This window comes from Coregonus clupeaformis, chromosome 24 (assembly GCF_020615455.1).
Source record: "Coregonus clupeaformis isolate EN_2021a chromosome 24, ASM2061545v1, whole genome shotgun sequence".
NCBI lineage: Eukaryota > Metazoa > Chordata > Actinopteri > Salmoniformes > Salmonidae > Coregonus > Coregonus clupeaformis.
The window spans coordinates 38915979-38937898 of record NC_059215.1 but is presented as its reverse complement, the minus strand read 5'-3'; the positions used below and the strand labels follow the sequence as shown (position 1 = coordinate 38937898).

The 21920-nt window shown below is 46.0% G+C and overlaps 1 protein-coding gene across 4 annotated transcripts in view; it reads left to right on the top strand.

Annotated features, from left to right (window-relative positions):
• The first annotated feature begins 9596 nt into the window (after window positions 1-9596).
• Window positions 9597-21920, top strand: part of LOC121538172 (protein SOGA1-like) — an 88377-nt gene continuing 76053 nt past the window's right edge. For all 4 annotated transcript variants that reach the window (XM_041845972.2, XM_045207184.1, XM_045207185.1 and 1 more), the window contains exons 1-2: window positions 9597-10795; window positions 12817-13041. In XM_041845972.2, the coding sequence (XP_041701906.2) occupies window positions 9884-10795; window positions 12817-13041 (1137 nt within the window). In that variant the 5' untranslated portion in view covers window positions 9597-9883. The remainder of the gene's footprint in view (window positions 10796-12816; window positions 13042-21920) is intronic.

Below are 21920 nucleotides of genomic sequence, written 5' to 3'. Positions count from 1 at the left end.
ACCATGGCCAAGACCAAAGAGCTCTCCAAGGATGTCAGGGACAAGATTGTAGACCTACACAAGGCTGGAATGGGCTACAAGACCATCGCCAAGCAGCTTGGTGAGAAGGTGACTATTCGTAAATGGAAGAAACACAAAACAACTATCAATCTCCCTCGGCCTGGGGCTCCATGCAAGATCTCACCTCGTGGAGTTGCAATGATCATGAGAACGGTGAGGAATCAGCCCAGAACTACACGGGAGGATCTTGTCAATGATCTCAAGGCAGCAGGTGTTTTTCTGCTAAGGGGACAGGACAACTTCACTGCATCAAAGGGACGATGGACAGGGCCATGTACCGTCAAATCTTGGGTGAGAACTTCCTTCCCTCAGCCAGGGCATTTAAAATGGGTCGTGGATGGGTATTCCAGCATGACAATGACCCAAAACACATGGCCAAGGCAACAAAGGAGTGGCTCAAGAAGAAGCACATTAAGGTCCTGGAGTGGCTTAGCCAGTCTCCAGACCTTAATCCCATAGAAAATCTGTGGAGGGAGCTGAAGGTTCGAGTTGCCAAACGTCAGCCTCGAAACCTTAATGACTTGGAGAAGATCTGCAAAGAGGAGTGGGACAAAATCCCTCCTGAGATGTGGGCAAACCTGGTGGCCAACTACAAGAAACGTCTGACCTCTGTGATTGCCAACAAGGGTTTTGCCACCAAGTACTAAGTCATGTTTTGCAGAGGGGTCAAATACTTATTTCCCTCATTAAAAAGCAAATCAATTTAAACATTTTTGACATGCGTTTTTTCTGGATTTTTTTGTTGTCATTCTGTCTCTCACTGTTCAAATAAACCTACCATTAAAATTATAGACTGATCATGTCTTTGTCAGTGGGCAAACGTACAAAATCAGCAGGGGATCAAATACTTTTTTCCCTCACTGTAGATAGATAGATAGATAGATAGATAGATAGATAGATAGATAGATAGATACCATTGAATGGACAGTGAATACTGAGCCGGTTTCCCACTGAGACGCTGACAGCCTTCCATGTACTCTCGCTCTGCAAATCCCCTTTGATAGGTTTTATGTGGCCTAACATTGTTACGTGATCCCTGGGGGAAGCTCACAGCTAATCATGACTCCTACTTTGTGACATTCTATAGGCTCAGACCTCATTTATGTGCTCTCTGTCACCTCCGGCCGCAGGGCAAACGGCCCAAGACAATACCCAAGGACCAGTCAGCCCTTCCCCCATCAAGGGGCCAAAATGTATCTCTCTCTACGGTATCCGGAGGATTGATTACTGGAATGTGTGACAGAATAATGATATGGTATCCATGTCTGGTATCTTGAAACTTGTCCCCTAAGGAAGACTCTGATGCCATCTATATGGATCTATGATCTCTGTTGTAACTTGTATCTGTACAGGGTGAACTCTAAATTACTCTATTCAAAGGGGTTTTATTGTCTGTTTACAGTGGTCTCATCCCACGCACAAGCCTTTAGATGCTGTGACACCTTGTGGAGATTGGGCCTGGGTGATCGAGTTACTGTAAACTTGGAATCGTTTGATTGGTCAATGGTGGTTGGTTTTTGTTTGAAGAAGTTACACCTTCAGAGGTTATAAATGGAATGTTGTTCTCTCCATTATCCTGTAGCATGTCCATTGGAGAACAGCTGTATGATATTTTCTAATTTCCTGGGCTTCTAGGCCTCTGGCCTAGTACAGTGAGGGAAAAAAGTATTTGATCCCCTGCTGATTTTGTACGTTTGCCCACTGACAAAGAAATGATCAGTCTATAATTTTAATGGTAGGTTTATTTGAACAGTGAGAGACAGAATAACAACAAAAAAATCCAGAAAAACGCATGTCAAAAATGTTATAAATTGATTTGCATTTTAATGAGGGAAATAAGTATTTGACCCCCTCTCAATCAGAAAGATTTCTGGCTCCCAGGTGTCTTTTATACAGGTAACGAGCTGAGATTAGGAGCACACTCTTAAAGGGAGTGCTCCTAATCTCAGTTTGTTACCTGTATAAAAGACACCTGTCCACAGAAGCAATCAATCAATCAGATTCCAAACTCTCCACCATGGCCAAGACCAAAGAGCTCTCCAAGGATGTCAGGGACAAGATTGTAGACCTACACAAGCCTGGAATGGGCTACAAGACCATCGCCAAGCAGCTTGGTGAGAAGGTGACAACAATTGGTGCGATTATTTGCAAATGGAAGAAACACAAAAGACTGTCAATCTCCTTCAGCCTGGGGCTCCATGCAAGATCTCACCTCGTGGAGTTGCAATGATCATGAGAACGGTGAGGAATCAGCCCAGAACTACAAGGGAGGATCTTCTCAATGATCTCAAGGCAGCTGGAACCATAGTCACCAAGAAAACAATTGGTAACACACTACGCCGTGAAGGACTGAAATCCTGCAGCGCCCGCAAGGTCCCCCTGCTCAAGAAAGCACATATACAGGCCCGTCTGAAGTTTGCCTATGAACATCTGAATGATTCAGAGGAGAACTGGGTGAAAGTGTTGTGGTCAGATGAGACCAAAATCGAGCTCTTTGGCATCAACTCAACTCGCCGTGTTTGGAGGAGGAGGAATGCTGCCTATGACCCCAAGAACACCATCCCCACCGTCAAACATGGAGGTGGAAACATTATGCTTTGGGGGTGTTTTTCTGCTAAGGGGACAGGACAACTTCACCGCATCAAAGGGACATATTAGCCAGGGCATTGAAAATGGGTCGTGGATGGGTATTCCAGCATGACAATGACCCAAAACACACGGCCAAGGCAACAAACTCTGCCCACATGTACATATTACTTCAACTACCTCAACTAGCCGGTGCCCCAGCACATTGACTCTGCACCGGTACCCCCCTGTATATATAGCCTCCCTACTGTTATTTTATTTTACTTCTGCTCTTTTTTTCTCAACACTTTTTTTGTTGTTGTTTTATTTTTACTTTTTTTGTTAAAAATAAATGCACTGTTGGTTAAGGGCTGTAAGTAAGCATTTCACTGTAATGTCTGCACCTGTTGTATTCGGCGCATGTGGCCAATAAAATTTGATTTGATTTGATTTGAAAGGAGTGGCTCAAGAAGAAGCACATTAAGGTCCTGGAGTGGCCTAGCCAGTCTCCAGACCTTAATCCCATAGAAAATCTGTGGAGGGAGTTGAAGGTTCGAGTTGTCAAACGTCAGCCCCTGGATAGGCTGGAATAAAGCCTGTGAGTGGTTAACCAGGAGCTTTGCGCTGTGTGTGTGTCTGTCTGTGTGTGCATACATGAGTGTGTGCATGTCCGTGTGTGTGTGCATGCATGCGTGTCTGTGTGCGTGCGCGTGCGCGTGCACGTGTTGGTGTGTGTGAACAGCACAGTATTAAGCAGTCATTACAGAGTAAGTTAATTAGGGAGCATGGGCTTTGTGCTCCTGTGTGATCCCTGCTTCATTTTTCAGAGATACCATTCTTCCACTGAGGCTTAGATCTGTGTTGAACTGTTGGTCTGATAGACTCTCGTTCTGGCACATGACAAATCGACAGACAAAACAACATATGATCCCGGGAAAACACATACAAGTGTTAAATAAATATTAGAGCATTGTGACTGAAACTTGTGCTTATACTCTAAGGTGTTAATTTAGGGTTTTAATGTGGTAGTATAATAACTGCCTATTCGACACTAAGATTACACATATTATTACAGTATAGGAAATTATACTGTGTGTGTGCGTGTGTGCGAAAGAAAGAAAGAAAGAAAGAAAGAAAGAAAGAAAGAAAGAAAGAAAGAAAGAAAGAAAGAAAGAAAGAAAGAAAGAAAGAAAGATCGTAGGAGGTGAATATATACACAGGTGTACAGTCGTGGTCAAAAGTTTTGAGAATGACACAAGTATTGGTCTTCACAAAGTTCGCTGCTTCAGTGTTATGAGATATTTCTGTCAGATGTTACTATGGTATACTGAAGTATAATTACAAGCTGTCACGATCGTCTTGAAGCGAAGTAGACCAATACGCAGCGTGTTGCACGAACATGGTGATCTTTATTATTGACAGCGATAAAAAGCACACTAAACAAAACAAATACACGACTCGTGAAGTCCACGGTGACACTGACCGAACACGGAACAAAAACCCACAAACACAAAGTGAAACACAGACAGTTAAATATGGCTCCCAATCAGAGACAACCAGCACACAGCTGACACTCGTTGCCTCTGATTGGGAGTCACTCAATCAAACATAGAAACAGACTAACTAGAACCCCCAACATAGACATAACCACATAGAACAAACACACTCTGGCTCAACAAATAGAGTCCATTAGCCAGGGTGTGACAGTACCCCCCCCTAAAGGCGCGGACTGCGACCGCGCCTCAAAAACGCAAAACAGGGGAGGGCTGGGTGGGCATACCTCCTCGGCGGCGGTTCTGGCTCCGGGCTTGCCCACCACCCTCCAATAAACCCCCCATAGCGCCCCTGGTCCGGTCTGGTCCCGCTGGCTGGAGCTGACCTGGACGTAGCAGGAGCGGCTAGCTTCAGCTCCGTTGTGGAGCCGTTGACCGGTACCTGATTAGGCACCGGTGACCCAGGCACGGGTTGTGCCGGACAGACGACGCGCACCCCTGGCTTGGCGCGCGAGGCAGGAAAGGACCGGACCTGGCTGACGATGCGCACCCCTGGCCTGGTGCGTGGAGCAGCCACGGGCCGGACCGGGCTGACGACTCGCACCCCTGGCTTTGTGCGTGGGCCGAACAGGCCTCACCAGACTGACGACTCGCACCCCCTGGCCTGGTGCGAGTAGCAGGAACGTTCTGGACCAGGCTGACGACTACGCACCCCTGGCTTGGTGCGAGTGGCAGGAACAGGCTGGACCAGGCTGACGACTCGCACCCCCTGGCTTGGTGCGAGTGGCAGGAACAGGCCGGGCCGGGCTGGCGACTCGCACCCCTGGCTTGGTGCGAGTGGCAGGAACAGGTCGGGCCGGGCTGGCGACGCGCACCGTCTGTTTGGTGCGAGTGGCAGGAACAGGCCGGGCCGGGCTGGCGACGCGCACCGTAGGTTTGGTGCGAGTGGCAGGAACAGGCCAGGCCGGGCTGGCGACGCACACCGTAGGTTTGGTGCGAGTGGCAGGAACAGGCCGGGCCGGGCTGACGACGCACACCGTAGGTTTGGTGCGTGGAGCAGGAACAGGCCGGGCGACGCACACCGTAGGCTTGGTGCGTGGAGCAGGAACAGGCCGGGCTGGGCTGGCGACGCACCCCGTAGGTTTGGTGCAGGGAGCAGGAACAGGCCGGGCCGGGCTGGCGGGCGCGCACCATAGGCTCGGTGCGGGAAGCAGGAACAGGCCGGGCCGGGCTGACGACACGCACCACAGGCTCGATGCGAGGAACAGGAACAGGCCGGACCGTACTGGGGACACACACCACTGGCCCTACGCAGGGATCAGGAACGGGCCGGACCGGACTGGTAACACACCCCAGTACCTCTCGCCGTGCCTCCACACTTTCCCTCTCCTCTGTGACCAGTGGCCCCCTTAACCTGGCGGCCTCCTCTGCACACCCGCTGGACCGCTCCATCGCGGCCTCCTGCTGCCCCGTCGTCCACGTCGTGAGCCCCCCCCTAAAAAATTTCTGGGGGTCTCTCTTCCCCGTGGGCCAGGCCTCTATATTTCTCGCCCAACTCTCGCTCTCCTGCTTCCAACTCCAGCCATTCTGCTCCTCCTTAGGCTTGACCCAGTCGAGACTCTTCCTCCACTGTTCCCAAGTCCATCCACTCTGCTCTTTACAAGGCTGGACCCAGTCGAGGTTGCCACGGAGATCTGCAAGCGATTCCCCTGGCGATGGCTCCTGGACACGCTGCTTGGTCCAGTTTTGGTGGGTTTTTCTGTCACGATCGTCTTGAAGCGAAGTAGACCAATACGCAGCGTGTTGCACGAACATGGTGATCTTTATTATTGACAGCGATAAAAAGCACACTAAACAAAACAAATACACGACTCGTGAAGTCCACGGTGACACTGACCGAACACGGAACAAAAACCCACAAACACAAAGTGAAACACAGACAGTTAAATATGGCTCCCAATCAGAGACAACCAGCACACAGCTGACACTCGTTGCCTCTGATTGGGAGTCACTCAGTCAAACATAGAAACAGACTAACTAGAACCCCCAACATAGACATAACCACATAGAACAAACACACTCTGGCTCAACAAATAGAGTCCATTAGCCAGGGTGTGACACAAGCATTCCATAAGTGTCAAAGGCTTTTATTGACAATTACATTAAGTTTATGCAAAGAGTCAATATTTGCAGTGTTGAACCTTCTTTTTCAAGACCTCTGCAATCCGCCCTGGCATGCTGTCAATTAACTTCTGGGCCACATCCTGACTGATGGCAACCCATTCTTGCATAATCAATGCTTGGAGTTTGTCAGAATTTGTGGGTTTTTGTTTGTCCACCCGCCTCTTGAGGATCGACTACAAGTTCTCAATGGGATTAAGGTCTGGGGAGTTTCCTGGCCATGGACCCAAAAGGTTGATGTTTTGTTCCCCGAGCGTACTTAGTTATCACTGTTGCCTTATGGCAAGGTGCTCCATCATGCTGGAAAAGGCATTGTTCGTCACCAAACTGTTCTTTACCCCAGTCCTCAGCAGTCCAATCCCTGTACCTTTTGCAGAATATCAGTCTGTCCCTGATGTTTTTCCTGGAGAGAAGTTGCTTCTTTGCTGCCCTTCTTGACACCAGGCAATCCTCCAAAAGTCTTCGCCTCACTGTGCGTGCAGATGCACTCACACCTGCCTGCTGCCATTCCTGAGCAAGCTCTGCACTGGTGGTGCCCAGATCCCGCAGCTGAATCAACTTTAGGAGACGGTCCTGGCACTTGCTGGACTTTCCTGGGCGCCCTGACACCTTCTTCACAATGATTGAACCTCTCTTCTTGAAGTTCTTGATGATCCGATAAATGGTTGATTTAGCTGCAATCTTACTAGCAGCAATGTCCTTGCCTGTGAAGCACTTTTTGTGCAAAGCAATGATAGCGGCACATGTTTCCTTGCAGGTAACCATGGTTAACAGAGGAAGAACAATGATTTCAAGCACCACCCACCTTTTAAAGCTTCCAGTCTGTTATTCTAACTCAATCAGCATGACAGAGTGATCTCCAGCCTTGTCCTCGTCAACACTCTCACCTGTGTTAATGAGAGAATCACTGACATGGTCCTTTTGTGGCAGGGCTGAAATGCAGTGGAAATGTTTTTGGGGGATTAAGTTCATTTTCATGGCAAAGAGGGACTTTGCAATTAATTGCAATTCATCTGATCACTCTTCATGACATTCTGGAGTATAAGCAAATTGACATCATCAAAACTGAGGCAGCAGACTTTGTGAAAATTAGTATTTGTGTCATTCTCAAAACTTTTGACCACGACTGTACTCAAGTGAAATGGAAGCAGGGCAGCACGTGTTGTGGGGGCCCCTGTGTACTCAATCCTCTGTATGTGCTTACAATGATGGATATGTGAACTGAATACACCACTGTCACACTGTCACACTGTCAAACTGTTACACTGTCACACTGTCACACTGTCAAACTGTCACACTGTCACACTGTCACACTGTCAAACTGTCACACTGTCACAATGTCACACTGTCAAACTGTCACACTGTCACACTGTCACACTGTCAAACTGTCACACTGTCACAATGTCACACTGTCAAACTGTCACACTGTCACACTGTCAAACCGGAGAAGGGCCACAGAACTGTGTCTCTCAGTGAAAATAATGCTGATGTCATTTGCCTGCAGGTTGGGTGAAAGGCACATGGAGCCAAATGATGTCTACTGAGAGGAAACTATGTTAATAAATAGTGATGATAACATAGCAACGAGTAAACATGTTCTATATCATAATATTCTAAGCGTTGATTCGGGTTGGGCCGGCCGGGGCTTATGGTTTGCGCAACATTGTAACCTATGTTTGAGACCAATGCGTGGCAGTGGCTGTGTGAGAAGGGGGCACACACCCCTCCTGTCGACCCCTTCCTAAGTTTGGGAACCACTGTAGAAGGCTATTCTGAATTATTTCATTTCTTTCTGAACAGACAACAGTAATTGTATAACTTTGGCACATATATCTCCCGAGTGGCGCAGTGCCAGTGGCGTAGTGGTCTAAGGCACTGCATCGCAGTGCTAGCTGTGCCACTAGATATCCTGGTTCATAGCCGGCGGTGACCGGGAGACCTATGGGGTGGCGCACAATTGGCCCAGCGTCGTCCAGGGTAGGGGAGGGTAATGGCCGGCAGGGATGTAGCTCAGTTGGTAGAGCATGGCGTTTGCAACGCCTGGGTTGTGAGTTCGATTCCCATGGGGAGCCAGTATAAAAAATAAATAATGTATGCACTCACTAACTGTAAGTCGCTCTGGATAAGAGCGTCTGCTAAATGACTAAAATGTAAATGTATATTTCAATTTATATGGGGTGCTGCAATTCCTTCAGAACCCTTTGAGCTTGGCTATGATTCTAGCAGTGGTTCTCAATCTGTGGGGTGAGTCGGCAGGAGAAGGCTTATAATTTAGCCACAGAGGATCAATAGCTTATTTATTTTTTATAGTCAAACAGTGGATTGTAGCCCAATAACAAGGTATAACCTACAGTCTGGAACGCGTGGCAAATGTATCAGTGAACACACAACATGCAGACAAAACAGGCCTTTCGCAATATTTAAAACACAATTGAGGGAAAACACAGGTTGGAAAGCAAATGGCTCCTGCTGAAAAGAGAAGACTCTAATCTGTATGCTGTAGACTACCAAAATACTTGATCAACTTCCAAAAATTGTTTTAGAGCGCATCTGCTATCACCAGCGAGTGAGCTGCACATCATTGGGTGAGTCAGTGAAACTGGAAAACATAATTTCCTCTTCATATTGTAGCCTACAATATGTGTCTCTCCACACACCTAGGCCTAGGCTATTGATGGATTCAAGACAAGGTCGTTTTTATTGATCTCAGATTCTCAGTTTGTCCGTGTCAAAGTATCCTGTCATTTCGATCATTCGTGCATATTAAAAAAGATTCTGCCAAAGTCTCCAGTCATGTAAAATGACATACAGTTGCATGAAATGCGTATATAAACGGCCAATTGTTTCCCATGTGTGCAACTTCTGTAAGTAAGTAAGTGCCTCTACTCTACTGCTCTATGTCACTACTCAAATGCGATGAAATGCATGCAATGCATTATTATCAAGGTGTTTTTTTTCTTCTCATGGTTCCGGTACCTCAGAACTCTCGAGGTCAACCCCCCTCTCGCGCTCACATTTTGTTTCGGCACTTACCGATTTTACAAATTAAGCACTGCGTATCAGACACTGTATAGTTTACTGTCCAAATAGAGTTTGATTCTGAATTAAATAGGCAGCCTATAGCCTATGTTTGTAGTAAACCTACATGCATCCTATTTTTATTGTAGTCTCATTTGTGCTTCTTCAAACGATCTACATGTCTGGGTGGCAGCAGAGAGCTCCAAGTGATGCTGAGTTTCGAAACTGCGATTCGTCACAGACAGAACCGCTAGCTGGGCGGAGAAAATAACCTCGCTAGCACACTGCCACTGTTCCTACCACTTCAAACCGCGCCGGCGAGAGAGAGTCGCTTAATGCAAGAGAAGTAGAAGAGGGGCAAAAACCTAAACGAGAGTCATCCTAAAACCGGAAAAACATCATTACAACGTGTTACAACTCGCAGTTCCTATCTTTCTGCGCTGTTGCATCCGGTTTATTTGGGATTGCTGCAGCGTATTTGTTTGCAGTTGTGAGACAAAATTCAACTTCTGCCTCTTCTGATAGGGGTTTCGTTTCTGTTTTCTGTAGTTGTCAAAGCGGAATGAATGACAAAGACAAAGGCTGATGTTAATTCGCCAACTCACTTTGTCTCGCCCAAGGAAAGGAGACACAGGCACAAAATGGAAAGCGGGACGGAGAGCGCGGACAGCGGGCAGGCGCAGCCCCAACAACAGCACCAGTTCGAGCAACAGCCCGTAGTGCAGTCCATCCAAGTGAACGAGAAGAAAAAGATCAACCGGGCTCCGTCACCCGCCAGACCCAAGGATGTGCCTGGATGGTCCCTCACCAAGATCCGGGGAGGCATCGGTACACCAACACTGAGCGTTAAACCAGGATCCATACATTTAGGCAGCCGGGTGTCCAGGCGTAGTCCGGGTAGCGGGAAAGAGACCAAATCAGAGAAAGGAAAACTGCCGGGGAAATCCACACTATCGGTTGCCAGTGCTCAGAAGGGCGGCAGTAAATCGATGAAAGGTGGTCGGAAGAAGGTGTCCGATGCAAGAAACGCCTCGGACGACCTGAGCAAAGACTCTGGTTGCGCCGCGGGCAAGCTGTCGCCAACGGATAGCAGTTCCGAGATCTCCGATTGCGCCTCGGAGGAGAATAAAGTCTCCACCGACGCTCTGAGTAGTGACACCGAATCCAGCAGCCGAGGCGGGGGGCCTGAGGGCGAGAAATCGAGTACGGACTGCGGAGATGGGCCACCGGATAGGGGTACTCGTGGTGACCATCATGCCAAGACCCACGTAGATAAGGACCGACTCTCCCTGGGAGTGGAGACCGGGGAGGGGAGCATTTCTCCGGGGGATGAACGGTCTCTCACCTCGTTCGACAGCCGGGTGCCTACCAGCACATCCCTGGCTTTCTCCGACCTGACAGAAGAGTTCATGGACGGCATGCATGAAGAATTTGTTAGGGAAATCGAGGAACTGAGATCAGAAAACGATTACCTAAAAGTAAGCATATTTTTTCCAGATTTGCTACAGACATTCCTCCCTCCGTTTGCTCTTATTTGTGAAAGTAAAAAGGTTTAAAAAATGTTTTTTTTAAAAGCTCTCCAATAACAGTTCTGTAAGAGATGAAGCCGGAGTTACTATTTTCATTGGTTCATCAGAAACAAACCTAATATATTTATGCATAATCACTGTTCTGCACTTCAGGATAAAAGCAGGGAAATCCATGCAAACCCAAATTGGCCACATAGCCAGCCAACAACATATTGAGTGCATAATTGATTACCCCCCCCTCCCTCTTTTCAAAAAACAACAAAATACCACAATTTGAAGGCACAGAGACTTCAGGGGTGGTCAGTGTTATTTCTGAATTCAAACTCAATGTTGCCTCAGCTGTTGTGTTCACTGCTCAAGATGGTCAGGTGGTGAATGCCCAAGACATCAGAGGTGGTCGGACATGCAGGTGGTTGTAGGGTGCCAATCCGTTACGCACTGGAGGATTACAGTGACCAGCTTAACTAATTGTATTTTGTCATCCAATATTATCATTGACATGCGTCACGGAGACTGGCTCAGTGGGAGAGGTTCAATAATTAATTGGATTATCCTACAGGCCTGTGCACTAAGACGCACCACAACGGTTTATCCAAACAACGTCTAGGTTACCATTAGCACATTTGATTTAATATTTAACTGGTCTGGGAAAGCAATATTACGATTATTATGGTGTACATATGCCTTATAGACTACGAGGCTATGCGGTGGTCATCTAAGATGGCCCATCTAAAGAAGGCAGTTTACTAGGACAGTCCACTGTGCATGAATGTGTAATGCACATTTCCACAACAATAATGATCATGTAAGGTTTTTGGTTAATTTCAGACCATAATCATCAAATCCATCTTACTGGTTAATTACCATAAACAGCAATGGGGTGTCACATTATTTTTCTTAAGTCTAATTATGCGTAGAAATTAGGTCATGCGTGCAGCCATAGTAGTACCAGAGCGCGACATCTTTATTTATTTATCCCGTGCATTCTCTCCTGTCTTCGGCACGCCTGTCTGACTAGTGCAGCTGTTTTCTCGGGGTAGCCTGCGTCGTACAGATGCTACAGTCGAGAGCGCCAACTGTCCTCAATCCACACACTATTGTTTATACCGGGGCCGCACCACGTGACGCTGCTCTGCAGTGGGTGACCCACATTCCCCTGGCAGACCTCTCCGCATATTAGCAATGCGATAAAAGGCTTCTATTTACTACTACTACTACTACACACTTCTCCCACCACCACCCTTATAAATACTTTATCTGCCTTATTACTATGCCTCTGACAGGGGGGTTGTAGGATTTGGGTTAATGCCTCTTCAACCGTGTTGTTATGTAAGTAGTAGTAGGGAATGCTAGGGCAACCCCCCTAAGGCTTTTTGGGTTTGATTTAAATCATACCTTGGCATTGTTACTATACACGTTTATATCAGCTGGGCAAAGTTCAGTTCTGTATTAATCTGTGTTCTGCACTGGTTTGCCCCTGAACTGGTAATGTAGGCGATGGGTTTGTTAATGCTACATTCTTACTGCAGTGGGCAAAATCAGGGTCACACACAGTGTTTCTTGGTAGTCTTATCTACTTTAAAACTAAAGTAAACACCTCATTCACATGGTTATGGGCTTAAAAAAAAGAAGACCCCTGTTCCATGTCAGATATAGAGTTGAAATGTATTCAATTTTGAGTTTGCATCCCAATATTACACTTTATATACATCACAGTAGACTGAAATATAACAAAACCGTTGACACCGAAACACTGGATTTTAGGCGTATACATCCTGCTAAGGACATACTAATGAAGAGGGTGTTGATGATGACTCTGATGATCTGATGCTGACATATACTCTATAATAATTATTATAATGAGTATAATGATTGCACTAGCTCATCAAGACCCCGTATATGGTAGGCAACCATTTTCAACCATTCTCACCCCTCCTCTCCTCCACCCTTCCCCCATCCTCTCTCCCCAGGATGAGATGGAGGAGCAGCGCTCGGAGATGTTGGAGATGAGGGACATGTACATGGAGGAGGATGTGTACCAGCTGCAGGAGCTGAGGCAGCAGTTTGAGCAGGCCAACAAGACCTGCCGCATCCTGCAGTATCGCCTCCGCAAGGCCGAGAGACGCAGCCTCCGCGTGGCCCAGACGGGACAGGTGGACGGGGAGCTCATCCGTACCCTGGAGCAGGACGTCAAGGTTAATCTGGAATGGAGAGCGTGTGTGTGTGTGTGTATGCCTTCATTGACTTCGATGGGCAGCCAAGATGATGTGTGTGTGTGTGTGTGTGTGTGTGTGTGTGTGTGTGTAAGGCAATGCATAAATCATATATGTCAGCAACACAAACAGAAACTTGAAGAGAGACTGAACTTTGGGTAATTGCTAGCATTTAGGTCCTTGCAGGCTTTTGGAAACTTCAAAGAAGGGGGGTATGACATAACAGGTCATAGGACAAAGGTTACATTTGGCTTTAAATGCATACGTTCACACACCATTGATGGGATTTGTTGTTAATGGAGACATTGTGGGTTGTTGGTCTTCCTACTGAACTGAGGCTATGGTTACACATCCCAAATTCACAGCCATCTGTGATCCATTTCCATGTGACAGAAGCACAATGTGGTCTTTCTCAGGAGTCCAGGAAGGAGGGAAGAGAGGGGAGGGGAGAGAGGAGGGTAATGATGTCATCCCCTGAAGGCAGGCCCTGTTGCCACTGTCCCTCACTAAAAACGGTCCAGTTGTATATCTTTAAAAAAAGAGAAAGAAAGAAACAGGTGAAAAAAATCATCCCTTCTTTCTGGCAAGCTAAGATTGTGCCTCTGTGCTGAGTCAGGGGAATAAGGATTCGGTCTCGCTCCCGAGTTGAGTCCTCAGCAGCCAATCGGGGCGCAGCGGGAGGGCGCAGGGTCTACGGGCCGGGGGAAGCCAGTCAAAGAAGGCCATTAACACAGGAAACCAAAAACAAACCACAGGGTTGTGAGCCCGGCTTCCTCGGCCTCCCCTCTCCGTCTCCCTCTCTGTATTCTTAAACAGCTAGGCCCAGTCTCTCAACACATACCTGATTGTTTCTCCTGGCTACCAACTAAACCAGGTCAAATTTCGCAGCCCTGTTCCCTCACACTGGGTTTAAACACTCACATGCACTCCAGACTCCGTGAGGCCGGCTGTGCTCTTAGAAAGTAGGGGTTATTCAAGCACAAACCAAGCACTGGAGGAAGGAAATGTGTCTTGACATGTTTGAGATGATTTGGGCAGTATTCCAGGTGATATTTGAGATCTGTCCTGTACTAGCCATTGTATACCCTCTTTAACTTGTCAGCAAGAAAACACTACTTTCTGTTTGTGGCTCAGCAATGAGTTATTGAACAGTTAGTTCGTATTATGTATGTTACATTCAGTAAATACAGGTAGTTTCAACACATTGGGGTAGGTTCCTTAGATGAAAATAACTACTTTGTGGCTATGGTCAGTCTTTATTAGTCACACAGTACTCAACTAACATGATCACATAAAATAACATACTGTAAGCTGATAGGGCTGTACTAGTAGGGATACACTTTAAATTGGCTTAACATAATTATTGCTCTCTCTCCTTGACCTTGTTCCCTTGTGACATACACAGTAAGCTGTTCCCACTTCCTGTTGCATCCTGCCCTGCAGCGCTCGCAGGGGGATGGGTGCGTGTGTGTGCACTGCATGCATTTTTGCGTGCGCATACAAGTGTGTGTGTGTGATATCTGGAGATGGTCGTGGGATTCTCCTGGTCACTTCCTGTCCTTTCTGACCCACTGGCCTAATTCCAGAGCTATGAAACATAGGAAATGGAAAACAGTGAGGTCTTCCATGTCACTGGATATGTGCTAAGGGATATACTAGATGTCAGTAGGATATAGAATTTGCCTCTCATTACACTGAATGGGTCCGTCGGTTTTCTTCAGGGCAGCTAGCCTAATGTATATTAATTCCATAAACAACATCTCTCCCAGCTTGGATGTTATGATGCTACAGTATAGTTATTGTTTGCTGGGGAAACTGACTGAGGTATTTCATTTCTAGTCAAAGGCACAGTCTCTCCCACATTGCCTGTGATCTGTGATGGGGTGGGGTGTGAAAGATACCATATCCTTCCCCTCTTAGCTTCACATATATAGGATGAGTGGGCTGAGCTTCTGTGCACTCCTGCATAGCAACAGCCGAGTTGCAGTATGGTGTGATGTGACATATAGGGAGGAAAAGTAAGGGTTGTTGAGATATGGAGACAGAGCGAGAGAGAGGGTGGATTCCCTCTCTCTCTTCTATCTCCTTCTCTCCATCCCTCTCTCAGCAGCAGATAATGGCTTGGCAGCAGTAACAGCAGCATCCTGGAGATACACATAGAAACCGTCTCCATGTGTCTGCCAGGCATGCCCGGATCAGAGAGCCGATTGGCTGACTCAGGGAGTTTCAGGAAGTGTTGTTGGTCCTGTGCCTGCTCAGAATGGCACTAGCAGGAGCGTGTGTGGATGCCCACCATGTGGATTATACTGTAACCACTAAACAACTGTCATGCAGGGTTCTGCTCTTTCACTGCTAAAGAGCATTTTATAGATAGACAGAAGGGAAGAAGATTATTATTTTCAGTTTCTAGAGGCTGCAACAGGAAGGATAACAACTAGATGATAGTTACAGAAAATGCACCAGTTGGATGAGTCTGTTAGCTGATACTGCAATACTAGATCCTATCATGATTTAAATGGCTAAGCTAGATGGTATGTACTCAATACTTTCATAGAGTATGCTCTCCTTTGTAAACACTTCTTAGCTGATTAAAGTAGAAAATACAATATCTCTCCAAGGTAATTTACAGGATGGCCTTGGCTATGGGCCCTAGTCAAAAGTAGTGCACTACATAGGGAATGTGGTGCCATTTGAGACGCAGACATGGCCGATGCTTTACACACTCCCCCCTCCTGTGCTTATTGCCAACATGCAAAACGCTGATGAAAAAATCTACAGGGAAGTCATTGTTAAACGGCGGGTGGAAGAACAGCTGTGATAGTGTTGACAGGCAGGATCAGAGGGGGAACAGGGTGCTGCTTCAGCTAACACACATATGCACCCATGCAGACACACACATATGCGCGTACACACACACAAACACACACCAACTAACCCACCCTCAGACATACAAAATATTCTCTATCACACACACACTCACCCACAAAAACATGAAAGTAGGGAAAGAGACCCTTTTGATGGGTGAATGTCTCTTTTTAATTTGGTATGTGTGTACAATGGGCCACAGAGAATAGAGGGTATCTCAAGTGCAGGGTGTGGGTAGGAGGGAGGCTGATAGACGTTAGTAGTTTGAAGGCTGGGACTTGACTATAATGTACCAGTCATGCAAGACCTTCTGTATGCCATTCACATCCTCTAGCTCTCCAGCTGGGGCCTCGCTCACCAATGCTAAAACTGCTAGTACGGTGACCCTAGACACTGATCTTGGTTCAGTTTTTTATTTTCCCAATAATCGTTAAGGTTAGGGGTTGGGGATGGGAAGCCGATCCTAGATCTGTATCTAGGGGAAACTTCAACCACGGAGTGCTAAAATCCATGTGTTTCACCTTTACATATCAAAGCATGATCTTTTATTGGAAGGCAAAGGCAGACAAAGCAGTGTATGGAAAGAGGCTGAACATCAAGAGGAAGGGGGGAATCTAGTAAATGTGGTAAGTTAACAGGCTGTTAATAAAGACTGTTGTATACTGTAAAGGGGCCGATCACCATATAGCACCAGTCTAAAAACATAACCTGGAAACCTCCCAGAACGATAATGAAGGAGAGCATTGATTTGATCTGCATGTCTTTTTCTCCCTTCTAAAGTATGGAGAAGAGAAAGGGACAGAATGAGAGAAGGAGGGGAAGACAGAAAAAATAGTGCAAGAAGAGATAGAAAGAGATTGTGTGTGTGTGTGTGTGTGAGAGAGAGAGAGAGAGAGAGAGACAGAGAGAGAGAGAGAGAGAGAGAGAGAGAGAGAGAGAGAGAGAGAGAGAGAGAGAGAGAGAGAGATGAATTTGATTGTGATGGGGAACTGGGCGGTTGGTCCACTCTCAGAGTGGGCAGCACAGAGGGGCATTGTGGTTCCCAGCTGCACATTGGCTCTGGTTAAGGGCCAGAGAGAATCCCCCAATTCTGACACACATGCACACACTCACTCGCACACACAAACAAACACACAGACGCTTGCACGCACACACATATTCAAACACACTCATACACACACACACACAGAAGCCTTGTTTGCTCTGACCCCCTTCCTCCTTTAATGAGATCAGCACTGTACCCCACTCCACACTGCACCAAAAGACTCCCATCCCATGCTATGATGTTGCAGAGGTAGAAAAATAGAGAGAGAGAACATTAAATAATAATAATAGTAATATTGTGCCTTAGATATCATTATGTTATATTAACATTTTGAATGATACAATGCTTTCAGCACAATTGACATAAAGATGACAATCCACTCAGATGTTTTGGATGTATTTCCTATCTATCGTATGAATAGAGCACCCTTGACACCTCCTTTCATTATAAACAATTATAACCAGGCAGCTGGGTTTGCATTTGGATTGAACAACCTGTCAGTGCCCTGGTGATATACAGTCACCAACACAAACACACACACACGTTGTTGTTGGCCCAAGAGAACATCATACACTCATCTGGATAGTGTCTGTGTTGATCCCCAACTGCGTTTAATGCTCTTCCAACCCCTCAGGGGAACATACAGTACCAGTTAAAAGTTTGGACACACCTACTCATTCAAGGGTTTTTCTTTATTTTAAAAATGTTCTACATTGTAGAATAATAGTGAAGACATCAAAACTATGAAATAACACATATGGAATCATGTAGTAACCAAAAAAGTGTTAAACAAATCAAAATATATTTTATATTTAAGATTCTTCAAAGTAGCCACCCTTTGCCTGGATGACAGCTTTACACACTCTTGGCATTCTCTCAACCATGCTTTTCCAACAGTCTTGAAGAAGTTCCCACATATGCTGAGCACCTGTTGGCTGCTTTTCCTTCAAATCAAAATGAAATGAAATCAAATTTATTGGTCACATACACATGGTTAGCAGATGTTATTGCGAGTGTAGCGAAATGCTTGTGCTTCTAGTTCCGACAGTGCAGCAATATCTAGCAAGTAATATCTAACAATTCCACAACAAAAACCTAATACACACAAATCTAAGTAAAGGAATGGAATAAGAATATATAAATATATGGATGAGCAATGTCATTGTCAGAGCGGCATAGGCTAAGATGCAATAGATAGAATAGAATACAGTATATACATATGAGATGGGTAATGCAAGGTATGTAAACATTATTAAAGTGGCATTATTAAAGTGACTAGTGTTCCATTTATTATAGTGACCAGTGATTTTCAAGTCTGTATGTAGGCAGCAGCGCCTCTGTGCTAGTGATTGCTATTTAACAGTCTGATGGCCTTGAGATAGAAGCTGTTTTTCAGTCTCTCGGTCCCAGCTTTGATGCACCTGTACTGACCTCGCCTTCTGGATGATAGCGGGGTGAACAGGCAGTGGCTCGGGTGGTAGTTGTCCTTGATTATCTTTTTGACCTTCCTGTGACATTGGGTGCTGTAGGTGTCCTGGAGGGCAGGTAGTTTGCCCCCGTTGATGCGTTGTGCAGACTGCACCACCCTCTGGAGAGCCCTGCGGTTGTGGGCAGTGCAGTTGCCGTACCAGGCAGTGATACAGCCCAACAGGATGCTCTCAATTGTGCTTCTGTAAAAGTTTGTGAGGGTTTTAGGTGACAGGCCAAATTTCTTCAGCTTCCTGAGGTTGAAGAGACGCTGTTGCGCCTTCTTCACCACACTGTCTGTGTGGGTGGACCATTTCAGTTTGTCAGTGATATGTACACAGAGGAACTTAAAACTTTCCACCTTCTCCACTGCTGTCCCGTCGATGTGGATAGGGGGGTGCACCCTCTGCTGTTTCCTGAAGTCCACGATCATCTCCTTTGTTTTGTTGACGTTGAGTGAGAGGTTATTTTCCTGGCACCACACTCCCAGAGCCCTCACCTCCTCCCTGTAGGCTGTCTCGTCATTGTTGGTAATCAAGCCTACTACTGTTGTGTCATCTGCAAACTTGATGATTGAGTTGGAGGCGTGCATGGCTACGCAGTCATGGGTGAACAGGGAGTACAGGAGGGTGCTGAGCACACACCCTTGTGGGGCCCCAGTGTTGAGGATCAGTGAAGTGGAGATGTTGTTTCCTACCTTCACCACCTGGGGGCAGCCTGTCAGGAAATCCAGGACCCAATTGCACAGGGCGGGGTTGAATCCCAGGGCCTCAAGCTTAATGATGTGCTTGGAGGGTACTATGGTGTTGAATGCTGAGCTATAGTCAATGAACAGCATTCTTACATAGGTATTCCTATTTTCCAGATGGGATAGGGCAGTGTGCAGTAATAATATGCCATTTAGCAGACGCTTTTATCCAAAGCGACTTACAGTCATGCGTGCATCATTTTTTTTATTTTTGTGTATGGGTGGTCCCGGGGATCGAACCCACTACCTTGGCGTTACAAGCGCCGTGCTCTATCAGCTGAGCTACAGAGGACCACTGCAGTGTGATGGCGATTGCATCGTCTGTGGACCTATTGGGGCGGTAAGCAAATTGAAGTGGGTCTAGGGTGACAGGTAAGGTGGAGGTGATATGATCCTTGACTAGTCTCTCAAAGCACTTCATGATGACAGAAGTGAGTGCTACGGGGCAATAGTCATTTAGTTCAGTTACCTTTGCATTCTTGGGTACAGGAACAATGGTGGCCATCTTGCAGCATGTGGGGACAGCAGACTGGGATAGGGAGGGATTGAATATGTTCGTAACACACCATAGGTCTCGTGTCTGAGCCATTGAATTGCGACTCCACTTTGTCTCGATATTGACGTTTTGCCTGTCACTCTGCGGTCCAACTCATCCCAAACCATCTCAATTGGGTTGAGGTCGGGTGATTGTGGAGGTCTTCTGATGCAGCACTCTCCTTCTTGGTCAAAAGCCCTTACACAGCCTGGAGGTGTGTTGGGTTATTGTCCTGTTGAAAAACAAATGATAGTCCCACTAAGTGCCACTGCTCCCGAGTGGCGCAGCGGTCTAAGGCACTGCATCTCAGTGCTTGAGGCGTCACTACAGACCCCCTGGTTCGAGTCCAGGCTGTATCACAACCGACCGTGATTGGGAATCCCATAGGGCTGCGCACAATTGGCCCAGCGTCGTCCGGGTTTGGCTGGTGTAGGCCGTCATTGTAAATAAGAATTTGTTCTTAACTGACTTGCCTAGTTAAATAAAGGTACAATAAAAAAATAAAAAACAGATGGGATGGCGTTTCGCTGCAGAATGCTGTGGTAGCCATGCTGGTTAAGTGTGCCTTGAATTCTAAATAAATCACAGACAGTGTCACCAGCAAAGCACCATCATACCTCCTCCTCCATGCTTCACGGTGGGAACCACACATGCAGAGATCATCCGTTCACCTACTCTGCGTCTCACAAATGTGGGCGGTTGGAACCAAAAATCTCAAAGGACAGATTTCCACCGGTCTAATGTCCATTGCTCGTGTTTCTTGGCCGAAGCAAGTCTCTCCTTCTTATTGGTGTCCTTTAGTAGTGGTTTCTTTGCCGCAATTCAACCATGAAGGCCTGATTCACGCAGTCTCCTCTGAACAGTTGATGTTGAGATGTGTCTGTTACTTGAACTCTGTGAAGCATTTATTTGGGCTGCAATTTCTGAGGCTGGTAACTCTAATGAACTTATCCTCTGCAGCAGAGGTAACTCTGGGTCGTCCTGTCCTGTGGAGGTCCTCATGAGAGCCAGTTTCATCATAGCGCTTGATGATCTTTGCGACTGCACTTGAAGAAACTTTCAAAGTTCTTAAAGTAATGATGGACTGTTGTTTCTCTTTGCTTATTTGAGCTGTTCTTGCCATAATATGGACTTGGTCTTTTACCAAATAGGGCTATCTTCTGTATACCACCCCTACCTTGTCACAACACAACTGATTGGCTCAAACGCAGTAAGAAGGAAATACATTCCACAAATTAACTTTTAACAAGGCACACCTGTTAATTGAAATGCATTCCAGGTGACTACCTCATGAAGCTGGTTGAGAGAATGCCAATGAGTGAGTGTGCAAAGAGAATGAGTGTGCAAAGCTGTCATCAAGGCAAAGGGTGGCTACTTTGAAGAATCTCAAATATAAAATATATCTTGATTTGTTTAATACTTTTTTGGTTACTACATGATTCCATATGTGTTATTTCATAGTTTTGATGTCTTCACTATTATTCTACATACAAATTAAGAAAAACCCTTGAATGAGTAGGTGTGTCCAAACTTTTGACTGGTACTGTATATCTAACTGTAAGAAGATCAGCCTTGATAACAGTCTTGTTCTGTAGCAACATGTCAACTCATGATGATGTAAGAGCTGGTCTCTGCTCTACTCCACTCCTACACATATTAGTGATAATACTGGAACATATTAATGATAATACTGGAACACGTTAATGATAATACTGGAACACATGCGTGATAATACTGGAACACATTAATGATAATACTAGAACACATTAGCGATAATACTGGAACAAATTAGTGATAATACTGGAACACATTAGCGATAATACTGGAACACATTAATGATAATACCGGCACACATTAATGATAATACTGGAACACATTAGTGATAATATCACTGGAACACATTTGTGATAATACTGGAATACATTAGCGATAATACTGGAACACATTAGCAAAAATACTGGAACATATTAGTGATAATACTGGAACAAATTAGTGATAATACTGGAACACATTAGCGATAATACTGGAACACATTAATGATAATACTGGCACACATTAATGATAATACTGGAACACATTAGTGATAATACTGGAACACATTCATGATAATACTGGAACACATTAGCGATAATACTGGAACACCTTAGTGATAATACTGGAACACATTAGCGATAATACTGGAACACATTAGCAAAAATACT